The sequence below is a fragment of the Typopeltis vanoorti genome, chromosome 21 (genome assembly GCF_054136105.1).
Source record: "Typopeltis vanoorti isolate ZY-2024b chromosome 21, IOZ_Tvanoo_1.0, whole genome shotgun sequence".
NCBI classification, from domain to species: domain Eukaryota; kingdom Metazoa; phylum Arthropoda; class Arachnida; order Uropygi; family Thelyphonidae; genus Typopeltis; species Typopeltis vanoorti.
This window is the reverse complement of record NC_143569.1, coordinates 56461688-56486907: the sequence shown is the minus strand read 5'-3', so window position 1 is coordinate 56486907 and position 25220 is coordinate 56461688. Positions and strand designations below refer to the sequence as shown.

At 35.2% G+C, this 25220-nt stretch overlaps 1 protein-coding gene across 1 annotated transcript in view; it reads right to left on the bottom strand.

The window, feature by feature from the left end:
- LOC150094870 (glucose-induced degradation protein 4 homolog) overlaps positions 1–25220 on the bottom strand; it is an 85324-nt gene that overhangs the window by 8787 nt on the left and 51317 nt on the right. The window contains exon 3 of the mRNA XM_090411433.1: positions 20417–20518. Coding sequence (XP_090267559.1) covers positions 20417–20518 — 102 coding nt within the window. The remainder of the gene's footprint in view (positions 1–20416; positions 20519–25220) is intronic.

The window sequence follows — 25220 nt, the reverse complement described above, 5'->3', positions numbered from 1 at the left end:
TAACAATCTGCTTACTTTTTATAATAAAGTGACAAATGCATTGGATAAGGATGTTGCATACACAGTGGTATATTTAGATTTCGCAAAAGCCTTTGATAAATTACCACATGACAAGCTGGTAATTAGATTGGAATGGTTGGGGCTAAACAATAGATTAGTTCACTGGATTGGAGATTGGCTGTCTAATAGGTGTCAACAAGTTGTCTATGATATCCCAGAAGAGGAAAGTTACTAGGGGTGTACTCCAAGTGGTCTGTTTTGAGTCCATTGCTGTTTAATTTGTATGTAAATGATAACGGAAGAGGTCTGAATAGTGATATGCAGTTGTTCGTAGATGATGCAAAGTTGGGGAGAGCTGTCAGTAGCAGAATGGATGCTCCTGATGCAAGAGGACTTGAATACACTGAATGAATGGGTAAATGAGTGGGAATGTCACTTCATTGTTGCAAAGTGTAAGGTATTGAAATTTAGGAAGCAGAGCACACAATCAGTAGAAATATCTTGAAAGAGATACAGGAGAAGAGAGATCTAGGGGTGATTGTGGAATGGACCTAAAATTTTGGAGACATGTTGCTAAAACTGTGAGGACAGCACAGCAGATAATGGGAATGATGCAAAGGGCACTGACTTATAGAAGTAAGGATATTATGGTTGCCTTGTATAAGACTTTGATCAGGCCACATATGAATTACTGTGCACAGATTTGGTCACCTGGTTTTCAAAAAGATGAAAATTTACTGGAAAAGGTCCAGAACAAGAGTTCATCCCTGGAAGCTGTATAAGGAGAGTGTGGGCAAGGAGGTGAGGAACAGGTTTATTACGTGGAGAGTGGCGAGTTATTGGAATGCATTGCCCAAGAGCATGGTGAACATATTTAACACATGGTATGATAAACTGTGTGTGTGTGTGTGTGTGTGTGTGTGCGCGTGTGTAACAGTGATAATAATAATCTGTTAATTATTTAGAAACACACATTCATTAATAAAATTAAGGAAGAAGTTTAGGTATTTAGATGAATTTTCAGTGACCAGCATGAGACCAACTGCAGAGTGGGAAGCATGAAATGACTGGAAAAAAAAAAAACACTATATGTTTGGTGTCTAAAGCAGGGTTCCTGAATTATCTGGATTAAAATTGCACAAATAATTCACATAACAGTATCTTTCAATGCATGATCAATGCACAAGAATAAATAATATTTCCATGCTGAAAACAGAAGCTGTGTAAAATAGGGTGTCAATTCCATAGCAGTGTTCTTTATTCCACAAAAACAGGAAATCTGACCCAAGAACACATGCCATTAACAAGTATTACATGCTTGCCTCGTAATCTTAGTTGTCAGCTGTATTGTTCGTTGTGATTTCAATGAACCAAGCAAGAAAAACAAGACTATTAGGACTCATTTAATACAACCCCAGCTGGCAAAAAGGATTCGATCAACAACTAACACTGCATGCACTAATATATATATATATATATATATATATATATATTAGGATTTATTTTTCCTCAATATATAAATTTTGTTCAATTTAAACAGTTACGAATATAAATACGATTAACAAAGAAATAAAATTTATTACAAAAAATATTTTATAGTTACTTTTAGCTAGAAATTAGGTGAATGGAAATCAAACACTGAAGAAAAAAGTATGAGATTATTCTTTGATCGGAAAATATATATCTGATCACAAAACTCAATATTTTGTTATTCCTCCTTAAGCTCAAATGACAGCTTTCATCCTTTGTGGACTTTTGACAGTCAGTTAGCAGAATTTCACTCCAGCTTTTCATGATTGCTTGATGTAATTCGAGGACATATGTGGGCTTTTTGGTGTTGATTTTTCGCTTTAAAATATTCCAAACATTTTCGATCAGATTAAGGTCTGAGCTATTCGAATGTCAAGTCACAGTTTTAACTGGAGTGTTTCCATTGTTTCACAGATAGTTCTTGATTCGTTTGCTGCAGTGACAAGATGCATTGTCCTCTGAAGAATGAAGTCACTGGAATCATTCTTCGATCCAAGGAACCAAAAAATGCTCTATATAGACTTCAGATTCAACTGGACATAACGCAATACATAGTTTTCCAATACCTTGTGATGTCATGCAACGACAAACAGTAAATGAGGATAAAAATTTAACATATGATAACAGTACCTTTTATTCACCATCTCTTCTCCATAAAAGGTACTGTTATCATCACCAGTTGCAAGGCGAAATGACTATTTTTTTCCAGTTATAAAATTCCCAATTTATGGAATTCACCATTAAAAACACGCTTTTTTGTGTTGCTTCGTCAAAAAAGATTTCATTTTAGCTTTTGCAAAAGTGAAATCCTTGGCCATTCAGCTGATTTCGTACCGTGTGGCCACTTACCTTCACTCTGTAGTTCAACCATGCAGCATTAAGTTGTTTGGATGTTGAATGCCACATGGTTTTCGCAAGTTCAGCCAGTTTTCTGACCTGTCTGCGTGAGCTGGTATGTGGACTTCCACTTCAAGGCATGTGTTTTACACTATTAGTCGAACAATATTTTTCCAAATATTGCATTACAATACTTTGAGCACATTTTAGTAATCTAGCTACTTGTCGTTGAGACATTCCGTCTTTCAGATATTCAATAATTCTATCATATAAATTGCTCAAAAGTTCTTTCACAAGAGACATCCTTTAACACTGTAGATACAATTCAGATTTCACAACCACGGTTCTGCTTGTTATAAACATTGTCTCTATGCTTTATGTGTGCACGTGTAGATTTCAAAATTGGGAAATGATACATGTTTGTTTCCTCAGCAATCGCTTACTTTTTCCCAATTATCATCTTGATAATACTTTATTTCTAACACAGATAATGTATTTTCTTCAAATTAACCTTTAAATCTTTTTTTTTTTTTAGTCATACATAAAAATTTCTTTTTTTTATACTTTAAAGTGAGCTATTTCATTTCTTGCATGCTAAAACGTTTGTATGTTAAAATTTTCAAGAAAAATATGGTGTATATTGCAGTCGTTAGTGATAACAACATTGATCGGGTACATTTTGACAGAGGTTGTAAATTGCATAACAGCATAGTATATGAATAGAACTTGATAATATTAAGTTTTTTAATCATAATTTCCAAGATTTGGAAAAGATATTTTCATGCTGAAAACAGAAGCTGTGTAAAATAGGGTGTCAATTCCATGCCAGAAAAGATTTCCTGTTTTTATTCCACAAAAACAGGAAATCTTTTCTTTAAGCAAGCATTCAAATTTCAAACTGCTTCTCAAATAATTTTGTGATCAGTATTTACTCTCATGTTCTGCAAACCTGATTTATAAGGTTGGATAAATCTGATATAATTTAAATTAAACATTAAACACTTATTTAAATACTCTCCCTTTTTTTTAAATTCTTAATAAAAAAAAGGGAGAGTATTTAAATGAGTGTTTAATGTATAGGAGAAAAACTATTTCCCAAAAGGGACAGAAAATGAAAATATCTCATTCTTGGTACACAATGAAGGTTCTGTTAAACAGCACAATAAGGTATACAAAAAATAAATAAACAAACAAACAAAAATACAAAAAACAATAAAAAAAATTCTTAGTTGTCCACGATACTGATGTACTATAGGTTTACAACCTTTTATGCTTAAGATGTTCTCCATATTTTGATAAACTAATGCATCAACACCGATGTTCTCAGCTCTATTATCAAAGTCAATCACAGCATATTTCAGAGAGGGAAAGCGGTAGTCATTGTGAATATACAAACATTGATGGTTGGACTGCACAATGCTGAAAGAGGAAACATGTCATCTGATGCTCACTGAATAAAATTATCAAGGAAGAGCAGGCCACAGTCTTTCCACTGTAAAAACTTATAATTTTCTTAAGGAAAATGTCCATTTTATTATGCAAGTTTCATCTATTTCATACAAGTTTACCTAGATTCATTATGAGTTTCCAAGGAAAAAAGTAGTGGAAGAACAGAGACACTCTTCCGAACAATATTCAAGACAGTTCAAGACAGTTCACAGAAAGGATAGAGGTAGTCCACTGTGGTTCCTTTAATCTGCTTATAAATCTTTTTTTTTTTTTCCAAGTCATGGATAATGAGTAGACTACAAGATCTTGGAACATTCATGTTATATCAAATGTATCCGATTTCATAAGTCAGATCTTACAGAGCAGAGAGTGAATGTGAGTCACTAGATTCAGCAGAGGAATACAAACCATTTACACAGCAGCCGTTTCAAATTTAAATGCTTAAGTGTTCCAAAGAATTGCTTGATCCCCCACTGAACATCTGAATGGGTATCTGCTTAATACTATCTACCCAAAGGAAAAGACATTTTCCTTGAAAAAATTAACTCCTTGGATCTTGGAATCAAGTTTGCAGTGGCCTAGCACTCCTTGACAGTTTTGTTCAATAAATAAATGGTAATTCAAGTAAACAAATGGTTCACTCTCTTATCAGTATATCACAAACCTGAAACATACTCAAACAGCACAATAAGATATACAAAAAAAAAAAATAAACAAATATACAAAAAACAATAAAAATAATTCTTAGCTGCCCACGATACTGATGTATTATAGATTTTCAACCTTTGGTGAGTAGGAAATATAAAAAAGATGATATATCTTCACAGCTAGCCCAAACAGTTGAGTAGATAATATACAGTAGTGAACAAATTAATCCAAACAAGCCAAATTTCCTTCAAGTATTTTGTTTGGGTTTGATTTTTGTTTCAATTCGCAATAATATTGGTTTTGGTTTATTATTTTCAGTTTTAATTTTAGTTCGCTATTTTGGTTGAGTGCTGTGTTTTTAACTGTCTCTATGATGTTTATTAACAATGTTGTGCATTTTTAATAGTGTAAACAAGTTGACATTCATAGTGTTTTATTCATTTTGTGTAGCTATAAAATGGATACATCTCCAAGAAAGCATTCAAAAAATATGTACTCTTTCTCAGCACACATCCATGACTCAAAGACAAACTGCAAATGAGTGTGGTAGGTTTAGGTACTGTTAATGCGATTTCAAAGAGGTTTAGGGAGACAGGTACCATTTCTCCTGACAGAAAAGAAAAATGTGAACAAAAAAGTAAAACTACACTTACAAAGATTGTTTACGTAGATTGTATATTTCAGGTTTTTGATGGTTTTCCTTAGCTTTAGTATTGATAGATACTTTTGATTGAAATCCTTTTGAATTTCTACCACTGTTCTATTATTGCTTGTTTCACTTTACAGTCTTTCAAAGTAATCATTCCAGATCTCCAGAATATCTTCATCTTGAGTTTATATTTTACATTTATCGATGTTTGATGTTCCTTTTACAGTTACTCTTATTAAGCTTTTTTGATAGTCTGGAGAACATTGTCATTTTTGTGGTAATTATCTTCTATTTTCTCAGGAAAAAAAAAAAATCTTACCATGACATTTATTGAGCAACTCTAACATGGAGCTTTGGTTGATCTCTGGCATGGGAAAGCAGGTTTTTTCTCCCAGAAACTGGTTTTTCATCCCGTAAACTCAAGAAAATCGACTGTAGAACCCACATTAATTCAGACAGTAACATATCCTGTTAGGGTTAGGTACCAAGAGATGGGCAGCACTTGCTTGCCAGTCTCTTCATTGGTGGCAGCTTATAATTAGTGATAGTCACGGGCCATTTATCTCTGAATTGGCTACTGGTGGAGATTGAACTGCCCACTCAGTCTCCAAAAAGGTAGATAGGGTTAAAAGGCCTCACCTACTCCCTATAAGGGAATAAAAAGGCATTAGCTTATTATTATTATTATTTATGCAAGAGACTTTCAACATGATTTCTTCTTTTCCTGGACTGCCTCTTTCATTTCTTAAATTCACTATAAAGTTCTGATTTTTATATCCTTGTAAATAAATTCACCATATGCCTCCCTTGCTGAAGCAGCCAACACTGTCTTCAGTTTGTGAGGTGCCAATGTTTGGTTCTGATTTTCAAACTCTCATTTTTTCCCCCAGTAATACCTTTATATCTGGGTATATACAGGGTGTTCGGGATAAATTTGACAGTTTCGTAAGGAAAAAGAAAATCTTCTTTGTATCTATTAAATTTAATGAATTGACAAAAAAACATTACAGCCAGAGTTAATTACAATACTATCAACAAGATTTACTCAAAATAACCACCATTAGCATCGATCACAGCTTCAATTCTGCTTCGGAACCTCGAACAAGCTGATGCTACAGTCTCCCTGGGAAGGGCCGCAAAAACTGTTTTAATTTTATCCATTAACTGGGCTTTTGTATTACTGGAAGTGCGATTGGTGTCTTTTTCAACTGCGCCCCATACAAAATAATCCATGGGGTTAAGGTCTGGGGAGTTTGGAGGCCAAACATTTGGACTGGTGAAGTCGTAGAAATTTTCAGACAACCATTTTTGACTTTTCCCAGAGGTGTGGCAAGGGGCCGAATCCTGCTGCCATACATACGGCCTACCATTGGCTACCCTTGTTATCCAGGGCTTGACTACAGTTAGCAACTCCACGAACAAAGCCCGAATTCCAATGCCAGGGTTCTTCAACACCTGTTCCTGCAGATTTGCGAGGAATTCTGCTGTACGAACGCAATCAGATCGTCTGCTAGGGATCTTTCTTCTTGCTACATCCTCGTAGTCACCATTGCAAGTCTCTAGTTCATGCCTGATTGTTTTTACTGTATTCAGGGAGCATTGGGCAGCAGTCGTAATATCCTTATTTTGATGGCGGGCACGAATCATCATGATACAAGTTATTCTCTTCCATGATTCAGGTGGGTTCCAGCTATCCATCCTTTCTGACATCTTGTATATGAATGAAGAAGGGTCCAAACTTTTAAATGAAGAGAAGTGTGTGTTAATACATGTAACTTACGGAAAAATATAATTAATTATAAATATGTCAAATTTATCCCGAACACCCTGTATTTAGGAAGGACTAGCTGACCAATACATTAGCTTGAACAGGCAAAAATTACCATAATGATATCATGTGCTCTTCAGGGTGAATTTTAGGCAGTTTTTCCAAAGTCTATTCAAAATAGACTGTGCTACAAACATATGACATTTTATACACACTGGGAGTCAAAGAATGGAATCTGTACTTAAACATATGGATAAGGATTGCTAGTTTCGTATACAGTTTAAGAGTAGCATTATGATTATATTCACTTAGCACTTTAGCTTTTTCAGATGTACTTGGGATACAGAATATGAGAATAGTTTTCTGTGATCATTGGAAGGGAGTGGACAAGTATTTTATATATTTCACAGGAGTTGTAGCCATTGGACAAAAGTATAACAGATAATTGAGATGTGTAGAAATTGTGTTTGTTCATCTGGTCATGAATTAACGGGTCATGAGTATAAATTAAACTGCAGGATTTGAACACAGGAATGGATGTTTGCTAACAGGTTTATGTGATAGATGAATTTCAGTTTACAGTGTGAGACTACTCCCTTTATTACTTTATTATTCAGCAGATACCGAAAAAGTTCCATATTTAGTTTCAAAAGTAGGGTTGGTTCGTGGATTATCTAACATTTAGTCAATCTGTCCTATCAACTGATGTATGAGAGATTTACAACCTTTCACTGGTGCAAGTTAAATAAAAGAGAGATGTATCATTAAAACAAAGAGTCCTACATGTCAACATTTTACAACGATGTTTATGTATCTGCCAGTGTCTTTGCTTTCTATCAACAGAAAATGTAGTGAACCATTTGAAAGATGTGTGACTAACATGACTAAGAAAGGCAGATAGCTATTTGATTGTTTTTCTACAGTGAAACTTATTTTTAGATGCTTCAAATACCATAAAAAACATATCAATGTTGTGCACCCAGATTGAGGGCTTGACGGCTAGATATCATTTGTCCTCAATGCATTAATACTTAAAGTCCATGATCTGACTATGGTATATTGAATGTTTGCTAACTGGCCTCATGACATAGGCATGTTCTAAGACATTTAAATAAACATCCAAAAATATATTTTACTTCAGAAAAACACACTAATAAATATTTGCTCATCTTAGATAATTCTGGTAAACAGGCTTATACATTAGCTGCTCATAATTATTATTTTTCAGGAAATAACAATGTATACTAAAATATAAATTGTAATAAATTTAATTAATACTTTCCTATATTTCGGCAACTTTGCATTGCCATAATCAGGGATCACAAAAACAATGACTGTGCATGCACTAACACTGGGTAAATAAGGCTGAAGAAAGGCAACCAAAGTCAGGCCTAGAGTCCCAAATGATGTACCCTGATGAGCTAGATTGGGTAGTCTTGGCCGTTAGGCTGAAGATCTGAGGATGAGTGTTTCCCAAATTTGGGGCAGTCTCATGCACCGAAATTTGTTGAGGTTTGGAAAGTTTTTTAAGGCTGAGAGAAAGATTCAAGGAATAGATTCTCTCATATTTGTATTTGCTGCAATATAGTAGAATGGCCTTCTTCCAGTGTATCCTATGGTGAGTGCCCAAAGCACAATCAGCAAGTCCTGAATAGCTGTAATGAGGACACCAAATGTAGACCTTGTGTTCATTAATTCTGATATTGGCTTGCCTGTTTAGTCATAATAGGACAGTTTGCAACTGCAAGGGACCTGGTAGACACCTGTATGTCTAGGGAATGTGAATGGTCTTTGGTGGAGCAGATAAGGGATGCCAATTTTTTTATTTTTTTTATTTAGTTGTAAGTGTTGGAAAGTTGTATTTCCTTAGGATTTCTCTTAATTTTTCAGATATACCTTGGATATATATATGGAATTGTTATAGATTTTGAGTAATCTCTACTCTAAGGAAGAGGGGAAGGGGGTTGTGGTTACAAGGCTTCAATATTTTTTGGGAATTGTAGCCATTGGCTAAGAAAGTGTTGAGAATATGGTCAAGTTCTGTAGTTAAGGCAATGCTATCAGAACTGATAGCATTGCCTTAAGATAATCTTCTAAGATAAATCAGTTATATAATTTTCAAATGGTTATCTTTTATGGCTCACAGAAAGCCAATACACAAACCAATATACATGGTGCAAGATGAATTCTGTCATCTAGTCTGAAGTGGTTTAAAATCATGTTTAGTTTCACGAGTAGGTGATATCATGTAACTCGAGGCTGTCCCCCATGGTACTAAATGTAAACTGTTTACAACCTTACATTCAGCCATAGAGTGACCATAGGGTTTTGTGCAGGGGATGTGCACAAAGAAACAGTGACATCAACATCACTCAGTTTAACAACATATCCTTAAAAAAACCACAACAAAGGGCCCTGGGCTATTTGGTCCAATGACACCGATAACTGAATTCTGTAGCAAGACATATATTATAGCCAAAGGCTACAATCCCTGTAAAATAGATAAAATATTACATGCCTACACCCTCACACAAAATAAAAGTTTAACAGAACTATTCCCTGCACATGGATGTACATCTGAAAATACAGTCAAAGTGATAAATAAATATAACCTTCATATCGCTTTTAAAAATAGACCAAACTAGCAACACTGACCTGAACAAACTCTATTCTTTGACATATATAGGATATAATATGTAACGTATTATGTGGCATAGGTTTAAGATTGCCAGATAGGAAAAACTATGAAATCCACTTTGAAGGACATGAGAAATACATAAAATAATATCATTATAGCAGATCGGGATGAGCACAACTATGTTCAAACATCTTTCTATACAGGACTATATAGAAGAAAACATCAATAAATAAAAGCTGTTACAAGTCTGAAAGCCTATTTTAGGAGTTAGCATTGGCAAAGGATGCACTCTCCTAATTTCAACAGGCATAGGTGCCTTATTTATCCCAAATCCGAAAGCCTGTTATTTTCAGCCAGAGAGGCATGTGGTGAGGTTGTCTGCAAGGACAGAAAAATCAGAACTACATGGTGGACACAGTAAGTTAAAGAGGCAATGAAGGAAAAGAAGAAAGTATATCAAAAGTTCCTGTCAAATAAGTCAGCTTGTGCTCTTAGAAAATATATAGAGACAAATGTAAGAAAGCAAAACTGTATAAAACTAGCTAAACAAAAGTCATGGGAGGACTTTGGCAAAAACAAAGAAAATAAATATCAAGAAAGTGGCAAGATATTCTGGAGGTTGTTGAAGAAGCTTAGAAATGGAGGAAAGAGTATGTAAAAGGAGTTAGAAATGATAAAGGTGACATGAAAACAGGAGAAAAAGATCCTTGAAGTGTGGAGTAATTATTTCGAAAAATTGCTAAATGAAACAAGCAGTGATAGCACAGTGGCAAAAAAACACTCAACAGGCATACAGTCAGGAATACATATCCATACTTGAAGTAGAAAAAGCCATCAAGGGCTTGAAATGTGGAAAGGCAGCAGGAATAGATGATATTCGACCAGAAATGCTGAAGTATGGTGGTATAAAAGTCTTACAGAGGCTGGACTGCATAGTTCAGAAGGCCTGGACAGAGGGACAAATTCCTGATGATTGGAGCAGAGGCTCTCATAGTACCCATATATAAAAAAGGGAAATAAAACTGAATGTGAGAATTACAGAGGTATTTACCTATTGAGTGTTCCTGGCAAGATTTATGCAGTTTTACTTGAGAAACGGTTGAGAAGAATTGTGGAAGAAAAACTTGGTGAAGAACATGCTGGATTCAGGCCAAATAGAGGCTGTCAGGATCAGATCTTCACTTTACGACCGACAAATAGTTGAAAAATCATGGGAATATAACAAAGATCTGTATTTAAGTTTTGTCGATCTGGAAAAGGCATATGACAAGGTGCCAAAAGAGAAACTATTCAATACGCTACAGTTATATGGTGTTAATGGGGCATTATATCAAGCAATACTTAGTCTTTATTTGAGTTGTAAGTCAGCAGTTAGAATTGAAGGAAGTACAGGAAGATGGTTTAATGTTAAATCTGGTGTGAGACAAGGATGTACATTATCCCCTCTGTTATTCATTATCTATATGGATCACATTATGAAGGAAAGTGGTATTAAACATGATATCAAAATTAGAGATGTTAATGTCAGTTTTTTGCTTTATGTGGACGATATTATACTTCTAAATAAATCAGCTACAAGTCTGCAAGATTCTCTGACTAAATTCAATAACTGTTGTAATTGATATGCTATGAAGGTCAGACAAAGTCATTAAAAATACACAGAAGCATTGAAAATATCAACTGCATTGTGAATGGAGAAACTATAGAACAAGTAAAACATTTCAGCTACTTAGGCATGATTTTTAGTGAAGATGGCAAATTAAATATGGAAATAGAACAACAGAATCAACAAAGCTAGAATGGTAGGAAATCAACTGAATAAATTTATATGGAATAAGAGAGAAATTAGTCAAAACACTAAATTAGTTGAATACAATACAGTGTTCAAACCAGTTTTAACTTACAGATCTGAGAGCTAGGTCAGAAGTAAAACACTTGACCAAAGACTATAGACAACAGAAATGAGAGTCCTGAGAAAGATAGATTAGGGGCATAAGGATGGTATCAATGGCAATATCATATTAAAAACGAGGATATTAGGAAAGAACTTGACATTGTCAGCATCCAGGAAAGTGTTAGCAGAGCTAATCTCAGGTGGTATGGTCACTTAAACAGAATGGGCAAGGAAAGATTAGCTAAACAAGTGTTCTCTGCCAGGTTGGCAAGAAAACGACCAAGAGGAAGACCAAGATATAGGTGGATTGATACGGCACAAAGTGCCTTAGACAATAGAAATATAAGATCTGATAATGTTGAAGTCTTCACAAGTAATAGACTGATTTGGAGGAAAATTGTAGATAGGAAGTTAGTAATGATGTAAATTTTTCATGTAGCACTATCATATCCTGTACACCCCTTGATGGTACATGGCAGGAATTTGATGATGATGATGTTATTTTAAGATTGCCTTTAGCACAATGGGTGTAAGCCTTAAGGCATATTGCTAAGAAGGTAGTTCTTTTATTTGAATTTTTCGATTGGAATTCTTTCAATAATTACTTGAATGTTGTGCCTTGTGTTCTGTAACAAGTGCTTTTGCACCCCATGGATGCAGAATTAAAATTCAATGATGTATAATTCAGTAAATATAGCAAACACCAAGGATCACAGGGAGAGTTTCTTATATAAGATGGTTTCCACTAGTGAATTTCTTTTAGCATAGAATTGGCACAAGTTCTGGTCAGAACTTTTCAAAAAAAAAAAAAAAAAAGAATTATGAAAACAGAGGAAAACTCACGTAAAAATACTTTATTAACGAGGAATTTTTGCCTAAGTGTTATAAGCAGGGGTGCTTAAGGGTCAAAGCTGTATAACTGAGAGGAGACCTCCACATAGCCTTTAAAGGAATGCGGAGAACCGACCAGGGCTTCTGACCTAATGTCCAATCCTCACATTCTCGTGGTGCACCCTGTTGGATATCTACTCGGATACTGAACGAACGAGAATGGGCTGGCAATTTGGGATTTAGCCGACCAAATTGTATTCTTATTGGTTAAACCAAAATAAAAAATGATGGTACAACATGACAAAATTTCATGCCGGCTGGGGCGTCGCCCGGTTAAACAAGGCCCCCGTTGTTTTCGCCAGGGAACCAGGGCAAACAGCGATAAGTCAGCCACTGGAACAAATCTGAAAACAAACCCCAACTCAACATCACCAGAGTTAAAGATCGGTACTATCAACATAAGAAGCCTGAATGACAAAGAAATGGAGCTAGCTGAGGAATTAGATAAGTACCAGATCGACATAATAGGGGTGACTGAAACAAAAAAGACCAAAACTGGTGAGATCTTTCTGAGCAATAAATACAAAATGTTATATTCAGGCAATGCAAATCAAGAAAAAGGAGTAGCCATAGTATTCAACACAAAATACGAGGCAAATCTTCTTGAATGGCAGTCATTCTCAAGTAGAGTAATGTGGGGAAATATGAGAATGGGGACTGAACAATGAGACTTATATGTGCGTATGGTCCCACAGAAGGTTCTACTAAGGTAGAAGTGGAGGAATTTTTTGAGGCTTTAGAAAAAGCAACTGACACAATGAAAAAGGAAAAGTTGGTCCTTGTTGGGGATCTAAATAGCAGAGTAGGAAATGATTGTGAGACATACAAAAATATTTTGGGAAAATTTGGAGAACAGAGCAAAGCCAATGATAATGGCAAATATCTGTTGGATTTCTGCTCAGGACATGGACTGGTTATTACTAACACCATGTTCCAACATAAAAATGTGCACAAATTCACATGGAGAGAAGAGTATAATAAGAAAAGTCTCATTGACTATGTTATTGTTAATGGTGATGTTTTCTCCCTGGTGCAGCACACCAGGTGTACAGAGGATTTGAAATTGGAAGTGATCACTATTTAGACTTGAGAAGGATAAAATTGAATTTCATATTGAAAAGAATAACATGTAAGAAAGTTTTAAAGCGAATAAAAATTGAGCAGCTCTCAGATGTGAACTGTAGACTAAAATACACAAAGATTATTGAAGAAAAAATGAAAGAGTTCGAGAACAGGAATCAAACCTTGGAGATTCAGTGGCAAACTCTGAAGAAAACATTGATTGATTCTGCCAGAGAGGCATGTGGTGAGGTTGTCTGCAAGGATAAAAAAATCAGAACTCCCTGGTGGACAGAGGAAGTTAAAGAGGCAGTGAAGGAAAAGAAGAAAGCATATCAAAAGTTCCTGGCAAATAAGTCAGCTTGTGCTCTTAGAGAATATAGAGCCAAATGTAAGAAAGCTAAACAGTGTGTAAAACTAGCTAAACAAAAGTCATGGGAGGACTTTGGCAAGAATATAGAAAATAAATATCAAGAAGGTGGCAAAATATTCTGGAGGTTGTTGAAGAAGCTTAGGAATGGAGGAAAGAGTGCTGTAAAAGGAGTTAGAGATGATAAAGGTGACATGAAAATGGGAGAAAAAGATATCCTTGAAGTATGGAGTAATTACTTTGAAAAACTGCTAAATGAAACAATTTTTTACCACAGTGATGACAACACAGTGGTAAAAAACACTCAACAGGCATGCAGTCAGGAATACATATCCATACTTGAAGAAGAAAAAGCCATCAAAGGCTTGAAATGTGGAAAGGCAGCAGGAGTAGACGATATTCGACCAGAAATGCTGAAGTATGGTGGAATAAGAGTCTTACAGTGGCTGCACTGCATAGTTCAGAAAGCCAGGACAGAGAGACAAATTCCCAATGATTGGAGTAGAGCTCTCATAGTACCCATATATAAAAAGGGAAATAAAACTGAATGTGAGAATTACAGAGGTATTTCCCTACTGAGTGTTCCTGGCAAGATCTATGCAAGTATACTTGAGAAACGGTTGAGAAGAATTGTGAAAGAAAAGCTTGGTGAAGAACAAGCTGGATTCAGGCCAAACAGAGGCTGTCAGGATCAGATCTTCACTTTACGACAAATAGTCGAGAAAGCATGGGAATATAACAAAGATCTGTATTTAAGTTTTGTCGATTTGGAAAAGGCATATGATAAGGTGCCAAGAGAGAAGCTATTCAATACACTGCAGTTATATGGTGTCAATGGGGCATTATATCAAGCAATACTTAGTCTTTATTTGAGTTGTAAGTCAGCAGTTAGAATTGAAGGAAGTACAGGAAGATGGTTTAATGTTAAATCTGGTGTGAGACAAGGATGTACGTTATCCCCTTGTTATTCATTATCTATATAGATCACATTATGAAGGAAAGTGGTATTAAACCTGATATCAAAATTGGAGATGTTAATGTCAGCTCTTTGCTTTATGCAGATGATGTTATACTTCTAAATAAATCCGCTACAAGTCTCCAAGATTCTCTGACTAAATTGAATAGTTGTTGTAATAGATATGGTATGAAGGTCAGCAATCAAAAGACAAAGACAATGAAAATTGGCAGAATCATTGAAAATGTCAACTGTGTTGTGAATGGAGAACCTGTGGAACAAGTAAAACATTTCAGCTACTTAGGCACGATTTTTACTGAAGATGATAAATTAAACACAGAAATAGACAACAGAATCAGCAAAGCTGGTATGGTGGGAAGTCAATTGAATAAATTCATATGGAATAAGAGAGAAATTAGTCGGAACACTAAATTAGCTGTATACAAGACAGTGTTCAAACCAGTTTTAACTTATGGATCTGAGAGCTGGGTCAGAAGTAAAACACTTGACCAAAGACTAGAGACCGCAGATATGAGAGTCTTGAGAAAGATTATAGGCATGAACAGATGGCATCAATGGCAATATCATATTAAAAACGGGGATATTTGGAAAGAACTTGACATTGTCAGCATTCAGGAATGCGTTAGCAGAGCTAATCTCAGGTGGTATGGTCACCTAAACAGAATGGGCGAGGAAAGATTAGCAAAACAAGTGTTCTCTGCCAGGTTGGCAGCAAAACGACCCAGAGGAAGACCAAGATATAGGTGGATTGATACAGTACAAAGTGCCTTAGACGATAGAAATATAAGATCTGATAATGTTGGAGTCTTGACAAGTAACAGAGTGATTTGGAGGAAAATTGTAGATAGGAAGTTAGTAATGATATAATTTTTTCATGTAGTACTATCATATCCTGTACACCCCTTGTGAGTACAAGGCAGGAATTTGATGATGATGATGATGATGATGGTGTTATAAGCATTGTCAGTACATGATCACAGAATGGCAATTAAACAAAAACAGACAATTCTAAAAAGAGCCACTGAGTAGCTAATGTACAATAACTAAATAAGGTCAAATTTCATAACTTATTTTTTTTTTTAAATTATACAAATATATACACAGACAAAATGATGTTAGGAAAGATTAGCATATTTAAAAAGTACTATATCCCATAAAGGGGACAGACGTGGACTATAAGATCTAAGTTAGGACAATGAAATAAAGTATCACATATTTCTTTATAAAAACGTTCTATGAGGAAATGGTTTTGATGAAGGACTTTTGTCTTGTTTCAATGAACCCTACGTATCAAAAGCATGCTCTGCAAGCCCAGAATGTTCAGGGATAAGCAGATCTTCCCGTTTGTCCAAAATAAGATAACCCACAAGAACAAGGAATGTGAGAGATGCCTGGAAAACCCAGAGGTGGAAGCTTGTCCTTAGGAGAAGTGAGAAAGATGGAGATTTTTCTGATTGGTGAAAGGCAACAAATATTCAGTGGTTTTAAAATGTTCGCTATGCGTTCACTAATGTCTTGCACATAAGGGATAGGAATGCAAGTTATTTCTTCTGTATTTGAAGAGGTAGAGATACCATAATTGTTATAAGCTTTTTTGATGAAAGAATCCTTAAAACATTAGGAAAAAAGGTGGAATTAATGTCATAATTCTTTCTGTAAAAGTTTTTCTGAAGAACATAAAGAATGGACATAATATACTAGTCTTAATAGTTCCAACCTTTTGACTAGGATGGTGATGAGATTCAGCATGGATATAACAGCCTATGTATCTTTTTCTTCTTGTGAAAAATGTAGGCTACCATCTGGTTGATGAAGAATTAGAAGATCTAAAAAGGCTAACTGTTATCCAGGCATCTACCAGATTCCTTGCTCCTTGTGGTTATCTTATTTCAGACAAATGGGAAGATCTGTTTTTATCTATTCTATATATATATATAAAATTATAAGCTTTTTTATGTCACGTTTTTTGAATCGTTTTGAAACTCAGGAGCTACCCTGAATGTCGAATCTTCAAAATTCGAGTCATCAGAATTCAAGGAGAACCAACTTACCAGTTCAGAACACATGGGGGGATATAGCCCCCCCTAGTTTGTCTATAAGAACACAAATCTCATATTAATTAAATACCACGATCCTGAACAGTCTGAACTTGCAGAGTACGTTATCGACACTAAACATAGAGTTCAATGGAACAAGACAAAAGTCCTTCATAAAAGTTGTTTCCTCACAGAACATTTTTTATAAAGAAATGTGTGAAACTTTACTTCACTGTCCTAACTTAAACAGACTGGATGGTTTATGTCTATCCCCTTTGTGGGAGATAAAGATTAACAGATCTAAATAGGTTATTTTGCCTATATATACATAATTTATTTTTTTAAATAAGTTAGGAAATTATTGACCTTTTATAATTTTCTTACATTAGCTACTCAGATGGCGCTTTCTAGAATTGTGTGTTATTGTATAATTGCCATTCTGTGATCTTGTACTGACAATGTTTATGATACTTAGGCAAAAATTCTACTATAATAAAGTTTTTTACATGAGTTTTCCTCCATTTTTATAATTCTTTTCATTATGCCAACTTGTGGTATTTCATTATTGAAACAAATCAGAACTTTTCATAAGTTATAAGTCTGTTAAAACACTGTTTTCAATACAAATATATATATATATATTTGTATATATACGAGAGACGTCCAGAAAGTAAGGTCCATTTTTAAATATTTTCACTGCAGTGCTGTGATCGCAATGGTGCGCATGCGTGCTGAGTATGTACTGCCAACCCCTTAAGAAACTGCATCGTGCAATCCAGAATAAATGACATGGCAAGCTTACCAGGGGAGTTGTTTTGATTCATGATAACTTCTGCCCACACGTGGCCAACGTAACACAACTTCTCGCCACCTTCGGCAGAACAATTCCATCATCCCCCATATAGTCCTGACCTTGTGCCAAGTGACTTTCACCTGTTCAAACATTGAAATCTTTCCCTGGTGGTCGGCAGTTTCAAGACGACAACAAGGCAGTCGATACATGGTTTGGCCCCCAGATGGCAACCTTCTACAACCAAGGTATACAACTCTTGGTGTCCCGTTATGATAAGTGCCTGAACAATGGCGGAAATTATGTAGAAAAGATATCTACTTTAATTTCCAATGAAGTATTTTTTGTAAGTATATTTTTTTTCCTCTGACAGCCCATCGGAACTTACTTTCTGGACATCCCTCATATATATTTGTATTGCAAAGGTAATATATATTTGACTTTACAAAAGTCAAATATATATTATCTGGTTTATTTCTTATATGGTATTCAGAGTTAATGTTACTGAAATACATTTTAATATAGTAGCAAACATACAAGCCTTACTATACATTTCAACAAAATAAGTTTTTGCTGAACTGTTTTCTATCTTCACAAACCCATACCACTATATTGAGTGTGGAATGGACTTTTTTTTGTGTGAAAAACACTGAATAAAATGAACAATTTTTTTTTAGCTTAGATATCTATCAATAATGTATTTTTTGAAAATATTTGCATTTAAAAAATTAACATTTTTTAAAATGGAAACTGTATTATGTTAAAAAAATTCTGCATATATTTGTGATGCTTTTTTTTCAGCGGTTTTCGCCTCCCAGTCAGTGAGAGACTAGCACCCTGATTAATGGAAAGGTGAAGTAAAGGTGTCCAAAGAAAGATGGATTCTGACTGTTTGGCTAATTAGAATGCAAAAAATAAAGCTTCAGAGATAAATAATCAAACAAGACAATGACTATCTAGAGAGCAATAAAGACAACAAATGAATTTGACCAAGCATGGCCTACTGAAAGCCAAACCACAGCTTGCAGAACCACTTTACTGTGATACCCTCAAAGGGAAGAGGTACTGGCTCCTTAGTTTAATTAAGTAAGATGTGTTAAATCCTTTTTATAACATGGTATATTCTCCTTAGTAAATCCTTTTTATATATCTTCCTTTATATGGCTTGTTGGTCTAGGGGTATGATTCTTACTTAGGGTGCAAGAGGTCTGGGGTTCAAATTGCAGACGAGCCCATTCATTGTATTTTGAACATCTCCATAGTGCAATTGGAAGAATGATGATAAGTTGTGCCCTTTAATTGGAAAAGGCCTAAGTTCAATTCTTGTCATGATGGGAGGAATCTTAATATGAGTTTTTTCAATTAAAGGTGAGTTAGCTGATCTCATATGGAGGTACAGTATTTCCTCAAAAATTAGACCGGGTCTTATATTAATTTTTGCTCCATTATGACGTATTATGGCTTATTTTCAGGGAATGTCTTATTTTTTCATGTACAACAATCTACATTTGTTCAAATACAGTCATGTCATCATCAACGCATGAATAACGCATGTTATTCGTGCATTGTGTCTGTACTCCGATTGGTCATTCAGCAATAAGTCTCGAGTTCATCTGTTTACACAGCCGTTTACCTCTCGTCCAAAGGCGCCCACCTGGGTATTTACAAATACTTAATTATAATTTATATTATCATTTATTTTAAGTATTAATGTCAATAATATTATTTATTTATATTTAATTATATATTAATATTATTATTTTATAATTCAATACGTCTGCCGTGTGTCGCAACAGACGTACTAAATGTGTCCGTCTGGCTGACGATCTTAACTAGGGCTTATATTATGAGCATTCTGAAAAATCATGCTAGGGCTTATTTTCCAGTTAGGTCTTATTTTCGGGGAAACACAGTAGCAGGGTTTTTTCTCCCAGAAACTCAGGTTTTTCATCCTGCATACAGACAAATCAGCCTTGAAAACACATGCAATTTACAGAAAAAAAAATACTAGCAGTGGTGGTGGGCAGTATGGCATTGGTCTAGATAATGATGGCAGTGGCAGTTAGATGTAGTTGGCGGATTACATGGTGGACACAGAGTTGTAGAGTAGGTGCCCTCCCCCGATGAGGATTTGGACTCCTTGAAGGTGTCACGAAATAATAATAATAATATATCTAAGTCCTGAAATAACAGAAGCCTTAGAAGTAACAAACAAATACTCTTACATCATAAGCTTAGTATTTGTTCACTATCATACAGCATGTTTAGTTTCAGTCACTACATAGTACATAACTGTTTGACTAAGTGACAAGTTGTCAATTATCCTTGTTCCTTCAGCATTAAATGGTGCACCACAGAAGAGGAGGAGAGTGAAGATCAGGTGAAATAGGCTAGTTGATTTTTCATTCTTTATAGAAAAAACATAAAGGACTCATATAGATATTTAGCTTAGATCCTTAGGTGATCCCACAAAAACAAAATTTAAAAAAAAAAAAAAAAAATTATTGGGACTATACTTTGTAAATTAAAAATAAATAGGAAAAAATGTACTGAATTGTTTAGTTCACAGTATAATTCAATACAGAATAAGATCTGTATTTGAATTATACCGTATATCAAACTATTCAAAACTTTGTTTTACTGTATCCATTTCACAGCCATTAGTACTAAAAAGACAATGCCCATTCATAAAGCATGATAATTAATTACACTTCTGATAACCAGTTAATGAATTAGGTATGTCTCTACAGATAGTTCAAATATTTCAAATATGTGATTTACTGTACTTTCATAGTTTTGCAAACCGAAAAGAAAACAACAGATAAACATGCAACACAGTCATCAATTCCATTATATATATAAATATATAACAGTTACTCACTTTCCACCTCATGAACACATAATCTGTATTTCTCAGGTCCTCATAGTCAAAACAATCTGAATTGAAGATTTTTGCATACTGATAAAATGAGTGAAATTTATTCTGAAACAAAAGAAATATTTTCAAAACTGAGGAGGTATCTAACAAGATAACAATGGAATATCTGATATTTATTAGACATGTTAATAAACTTCAGAATTTGAAAATCACGAAAGAAATAAGTGATATTTATTCTAATTTTGATATTCTGTAATTCATTAGTTACATAACTGACATCATCAGGGAATGATAATACAGATAAAACAAGAAAATAATGTTTAGAATGTAAAGCAAGTGCAAACGAGTAATGATGATACTGGGTGTGACGTTAATAAAGCAGTGAACTGCAGTTATCTGTGGAATAAAACGAGGATAACCTGGCCTATAAATTTGTATAGGTTCCTTACAGTAGTGCAAACTAGGAAAATCAAACATTGCATCATTTCTGAGTACCTTTACTCTCAGAATTACATTTAAATCAAACTGATGAAATTAATTTTTTGTTCCAGTTCATTTATTCATTAAAATACAAATTCAGCAAAACCAAAAGATCAGTACGAATGTCCTATTGGCCCAAAACAGAAAAAACTGCAAAATATTGAAACTGTGTAAATATCCAGAAAGGGAAGAGATCACATTAATCCTTAACTGAGTATAATGTCTATTTATTCCCTTCAGCCTTAAGGTTGGTGGGGAAGCAATACGCTACTATACCAGGGAAATGATTATGAAGTAAGGTGGTTTCCCATTGCCTTCCTTGCCGTAAGTATATTTATGACTGAAGCTGTGCATGTTCATGGAACCAGTTTGCCTGTTTTGAGGGATATAAAATCCGAGTTACTGGTGGTGGTGGGGGGGAACCCTCTGCCTCTGTATGAGACTAGTTAACTCACCTTTAGTCAAAAGAGACCAGATAAAGATTCCTCATGTCATGGACAGGAATCAAATCCAGATCTTTCCAACCAAAGGGCTTTGTCTATACCGACTGAGCTACGGAGGCTCCACAACTGAGCATAATAGAACTGCAATAACTGCAATTTTGGAAGTGATCTGTTAGGAAGTATTTTAAAAAATATATAGCTATGGGAGTTGTATACAGTTTAATTTCATAGAGAATGACTAAGAGAGAGATATATAAGGTTTGATATGCCACTACTAACAGTCTATGATTATTACTATTACAAGAGACCTCCACGGAGTCAAGGACTAATCAAAAGATCACCACATGTTCTAGGCAGCTATTTAAGAATGCTGCTGGTCAATAATCATCAACAGTGTTGATCACAATGGGAAAAACAAAGGATCTTTTGATAAATATTGTGAGTACCCATCTGGCTGGAGCCATGATTTTGAAAACAGCAGAGCTAACTGGTTTCTTAAAAGATGAAATACCCCAGGTGTTTAAACAGTGGAAAAATAACCCATGCTGCTTGTGTAAGAAACATAATTGTGGTCCTAAGACAATCTGCTAGGAACGAGATCGCTGTCTTCTGAGAAGACTTGTACAGACAAACAGAACTGTGTGCAGCAATTGACCAAAGCATTTAATGAAGGCTGTTCCTGACTCATATCTCACCAAATTATGTACAAGGAATTGAAGAGAATTGATATTGTAGGCACATGCCTACACATGGAAACCACTGATTTCTACAAAGAACAAGAAAGTTTGTCTACAGTGATGTCAGGAACACTGTGATTGGACTAGAAAATTGAAAAAAAAGTCATATGGTCCAATGAGTCGAGGTTATGACAAATCTGAAATTGCCAGCTTATCCTTGTTCGTTCAGTATCCGGGTGGATATCTGCTAAATACAATACTTAAGTCATTATACATCTTGTTCTGTATTGACGGTAAGCAGAGTTTGGCAGAAGCCTCATGAAGCAATGAATCCAGCTTGCCTTGCAAATACAACAAGGTTCTGGAGATGGTGTCATAGTGTGGGGTATGTCCTGTTGGTAAGGAACAGGTCCCCCTGATATTGCTGGAAGGTCAAGTGTTCCCAAGGGAATATCTAAACATTGTTGCTGATCAAGTCCATCCTGAAAACGTTTACTTTTTTTTTATCCAGCAGGTGACAATGCTACTGTCCATCATGCAAGAATTATTCAGCAGTTATTCAGCGAGCATGACAACAACTTCCACCATCTTCCCAGGTCACCACAAAGTCCAGATCTGAACCCCATTGAGAATGTATGGGATATGTTAGAAAAACAGATCCAGGAGAAAGTCCTCTTCTGTCAAATCTGAACCAGTTAGCCACGCTACCGGCCAAGATGTATATACATCCAAGTTACCATGGATGTGAAGTGTATATTGTTAGATCTTGAATGGGAGAATTTATTGAAAAATTAATTCATACAAGATTTAACAAGTCTAACATATCAACAAGGAGAAACTTGTACTTAAGCATACAAAAGGATTGTAAATAGGGCTATAAATACCTTTAAATGCAGAATTATAAAAGAAAACTTGTTTATTCAAATCTAAGTAAAGATTTCCAGTTTGTAAAATGTAACTATAAAAGGGTATTCTATGTGAAATGAAATACTTATCAAGGTGTAAACAAAAGTCCAAAGTTCGTGGGCAAACCGTTCGGGTAAACATTTGGCTTGAGGCATAAACATTTACACAGAAAGCAGCGCTAGCTCGTTTTCCCGAACGACGCTACACAAGGAGATGCGGTATACTGGATCATCTCGCGGGCAAAGAAGACCAGTGCCGTGCGAAAGAACGTGGCAGTAAAGAGGGTGCCAAGGGTGCAGAATAAAAGGGGTTTGCTCCCCTCTCGAGGCTTTTGCTTTTTGTCTTGTTCTCCTGACCTTTTCGGATGTTTTGCGTTGCTGGACGTTGGGCCTCTCTCTCACACCTCCTGATGGATTCCGGATTGCCCTTAGATGTTAGATGTCGGCACCCGCAGTTCCAGCACCCTGACTAGCTACCTCCTCGGAACAGAATAGCTGAACTGGCAGCTCTGACGAGGGCTAGCGGCATCAGAACCAGACAGATTTGGGCATATCACCAGACGTTCGGTAAAGCCAAGTAGAATGACCTCTATGAGTAACCACGTGGATAAAGGCCAAGCGGAGATGCTCTGACCCCAATTCGAGGAAGAAGGATCAAGCTGTATAAGACGAAAATGTGAATTAAGTGATGTGTTAATCTTCCCAGGAGCTAGTAACATACAGAATTTTGTTATTCCTTTCCCACTTAGAGTGAAGAAATGTATATAGTTAGTGATCAAGGACAATGTAGTATAGAACTCTTAGGTGATTATCAATGATAGCAGTAGCTTAACTCCACTGAGCATTTCGTTAGAGAAAGTTTATAGATGATTTGTGACAGTATGTTATGTGAATAACTAATGTAATTTAGAAGAGAAATGAATGAATGAAATTTAAGACTTTGTATAATGTGTAGTTTAATGCTTAATCTTATAGAAGGAGCTAATAATTGTATCCAGTTGTGTTTTAGTTGGTTTAACTAGTTCTTTTCTAAAGTAAAGTACTTTAGAATGACATACTATTGACTGAGTGCATGAATGTAAATGTATAACCTTAAGATCTCAATAAATGTTCTTTGTGTTTTATACCTGACATTGGCCTGAGAATGAATTCAAATTACCACTCATAAAATTGGAACCTAAGCGGAGTAGAATAGATGTTTAAAAGCCACGATTGCAAACGATATTAAAAATAGCTGTTATTGAGAATTTTGGTACTAAGAATAAGTGTTAGATTCTTCACCTGTGTATGTTATCTGAGAGAGTTTCCCTGGTCAAGAATTCCTTCAAACCTAAAGATATTGGCTGGCGCAGTGTAACAAATAAATTTGCCAGTATTTGATCAGGAGACAATCTCAGAGAGTAATCACAAAGGATTTTGTCCATGACAAAGGACTTTGTCATGGACAAAATCCACGACAAAGGATTTGTCATGGATTTTGTCCGAGTAATTGATACCAGTGATTAATCTAGTAACTGGCCAAATATATAGATAGTCTTTCTATATCGTGTACTGAAGGCAAAATTTAGGTTTAGATCTTGGGAGTAATTAGGGTAAAAGCAAATTAGATCTAAATAAGGAAAAACAAGAATAAATTAAAACAAAGCCACGAAAGTGGTGACATAACAATATTAAAATTGTAATACCATTGATATTACATTGAAATATATGATGGATATGAAGCATATGAGGATGCGTATTTGATTCATAATGGCCGGTAAGGTGGTTAAAGGACTGTGGCAAATGCCTGATATGTAGACGTAGATGCAATCCAACATCTTGTAGAATCTATGCCAAACCGCATATGCGCTGTAATTTGGACTACAGGAGGTCCAACATGGTACTAAATAAAAGTTTACAATTCAGTGACTGGTATGTGTAGATCATTGCAGAAACAATTCAAAGCACAAGTGAAAAAAACTTAATGTCCTAACAAGGCACACACTTTGGGGCAGATAATCAAAGTTAATTTGGAAAAGTCATGCTGTCAGTCTCAGAATGACCATTTCCCAGATATTTGGCAAAAATTAATGCAGCCATAATTATTGAAGTTGGGCCTTCATAGCTGATGCCAATTCTAAAAAAATACTCTCATTTTTGGAATTGGCATCTATGTAACACTGATCTAACAGATAAGCTTAGGTGTTGACGGTTATTCATGACTTAAGTTTTTAATGGTATTAACAACATCAAACAATTTAAATCAAAAGATATTTTATTAACTGCTTATATTTCGCTGAATTTCAAATCAGCATCATCAGAG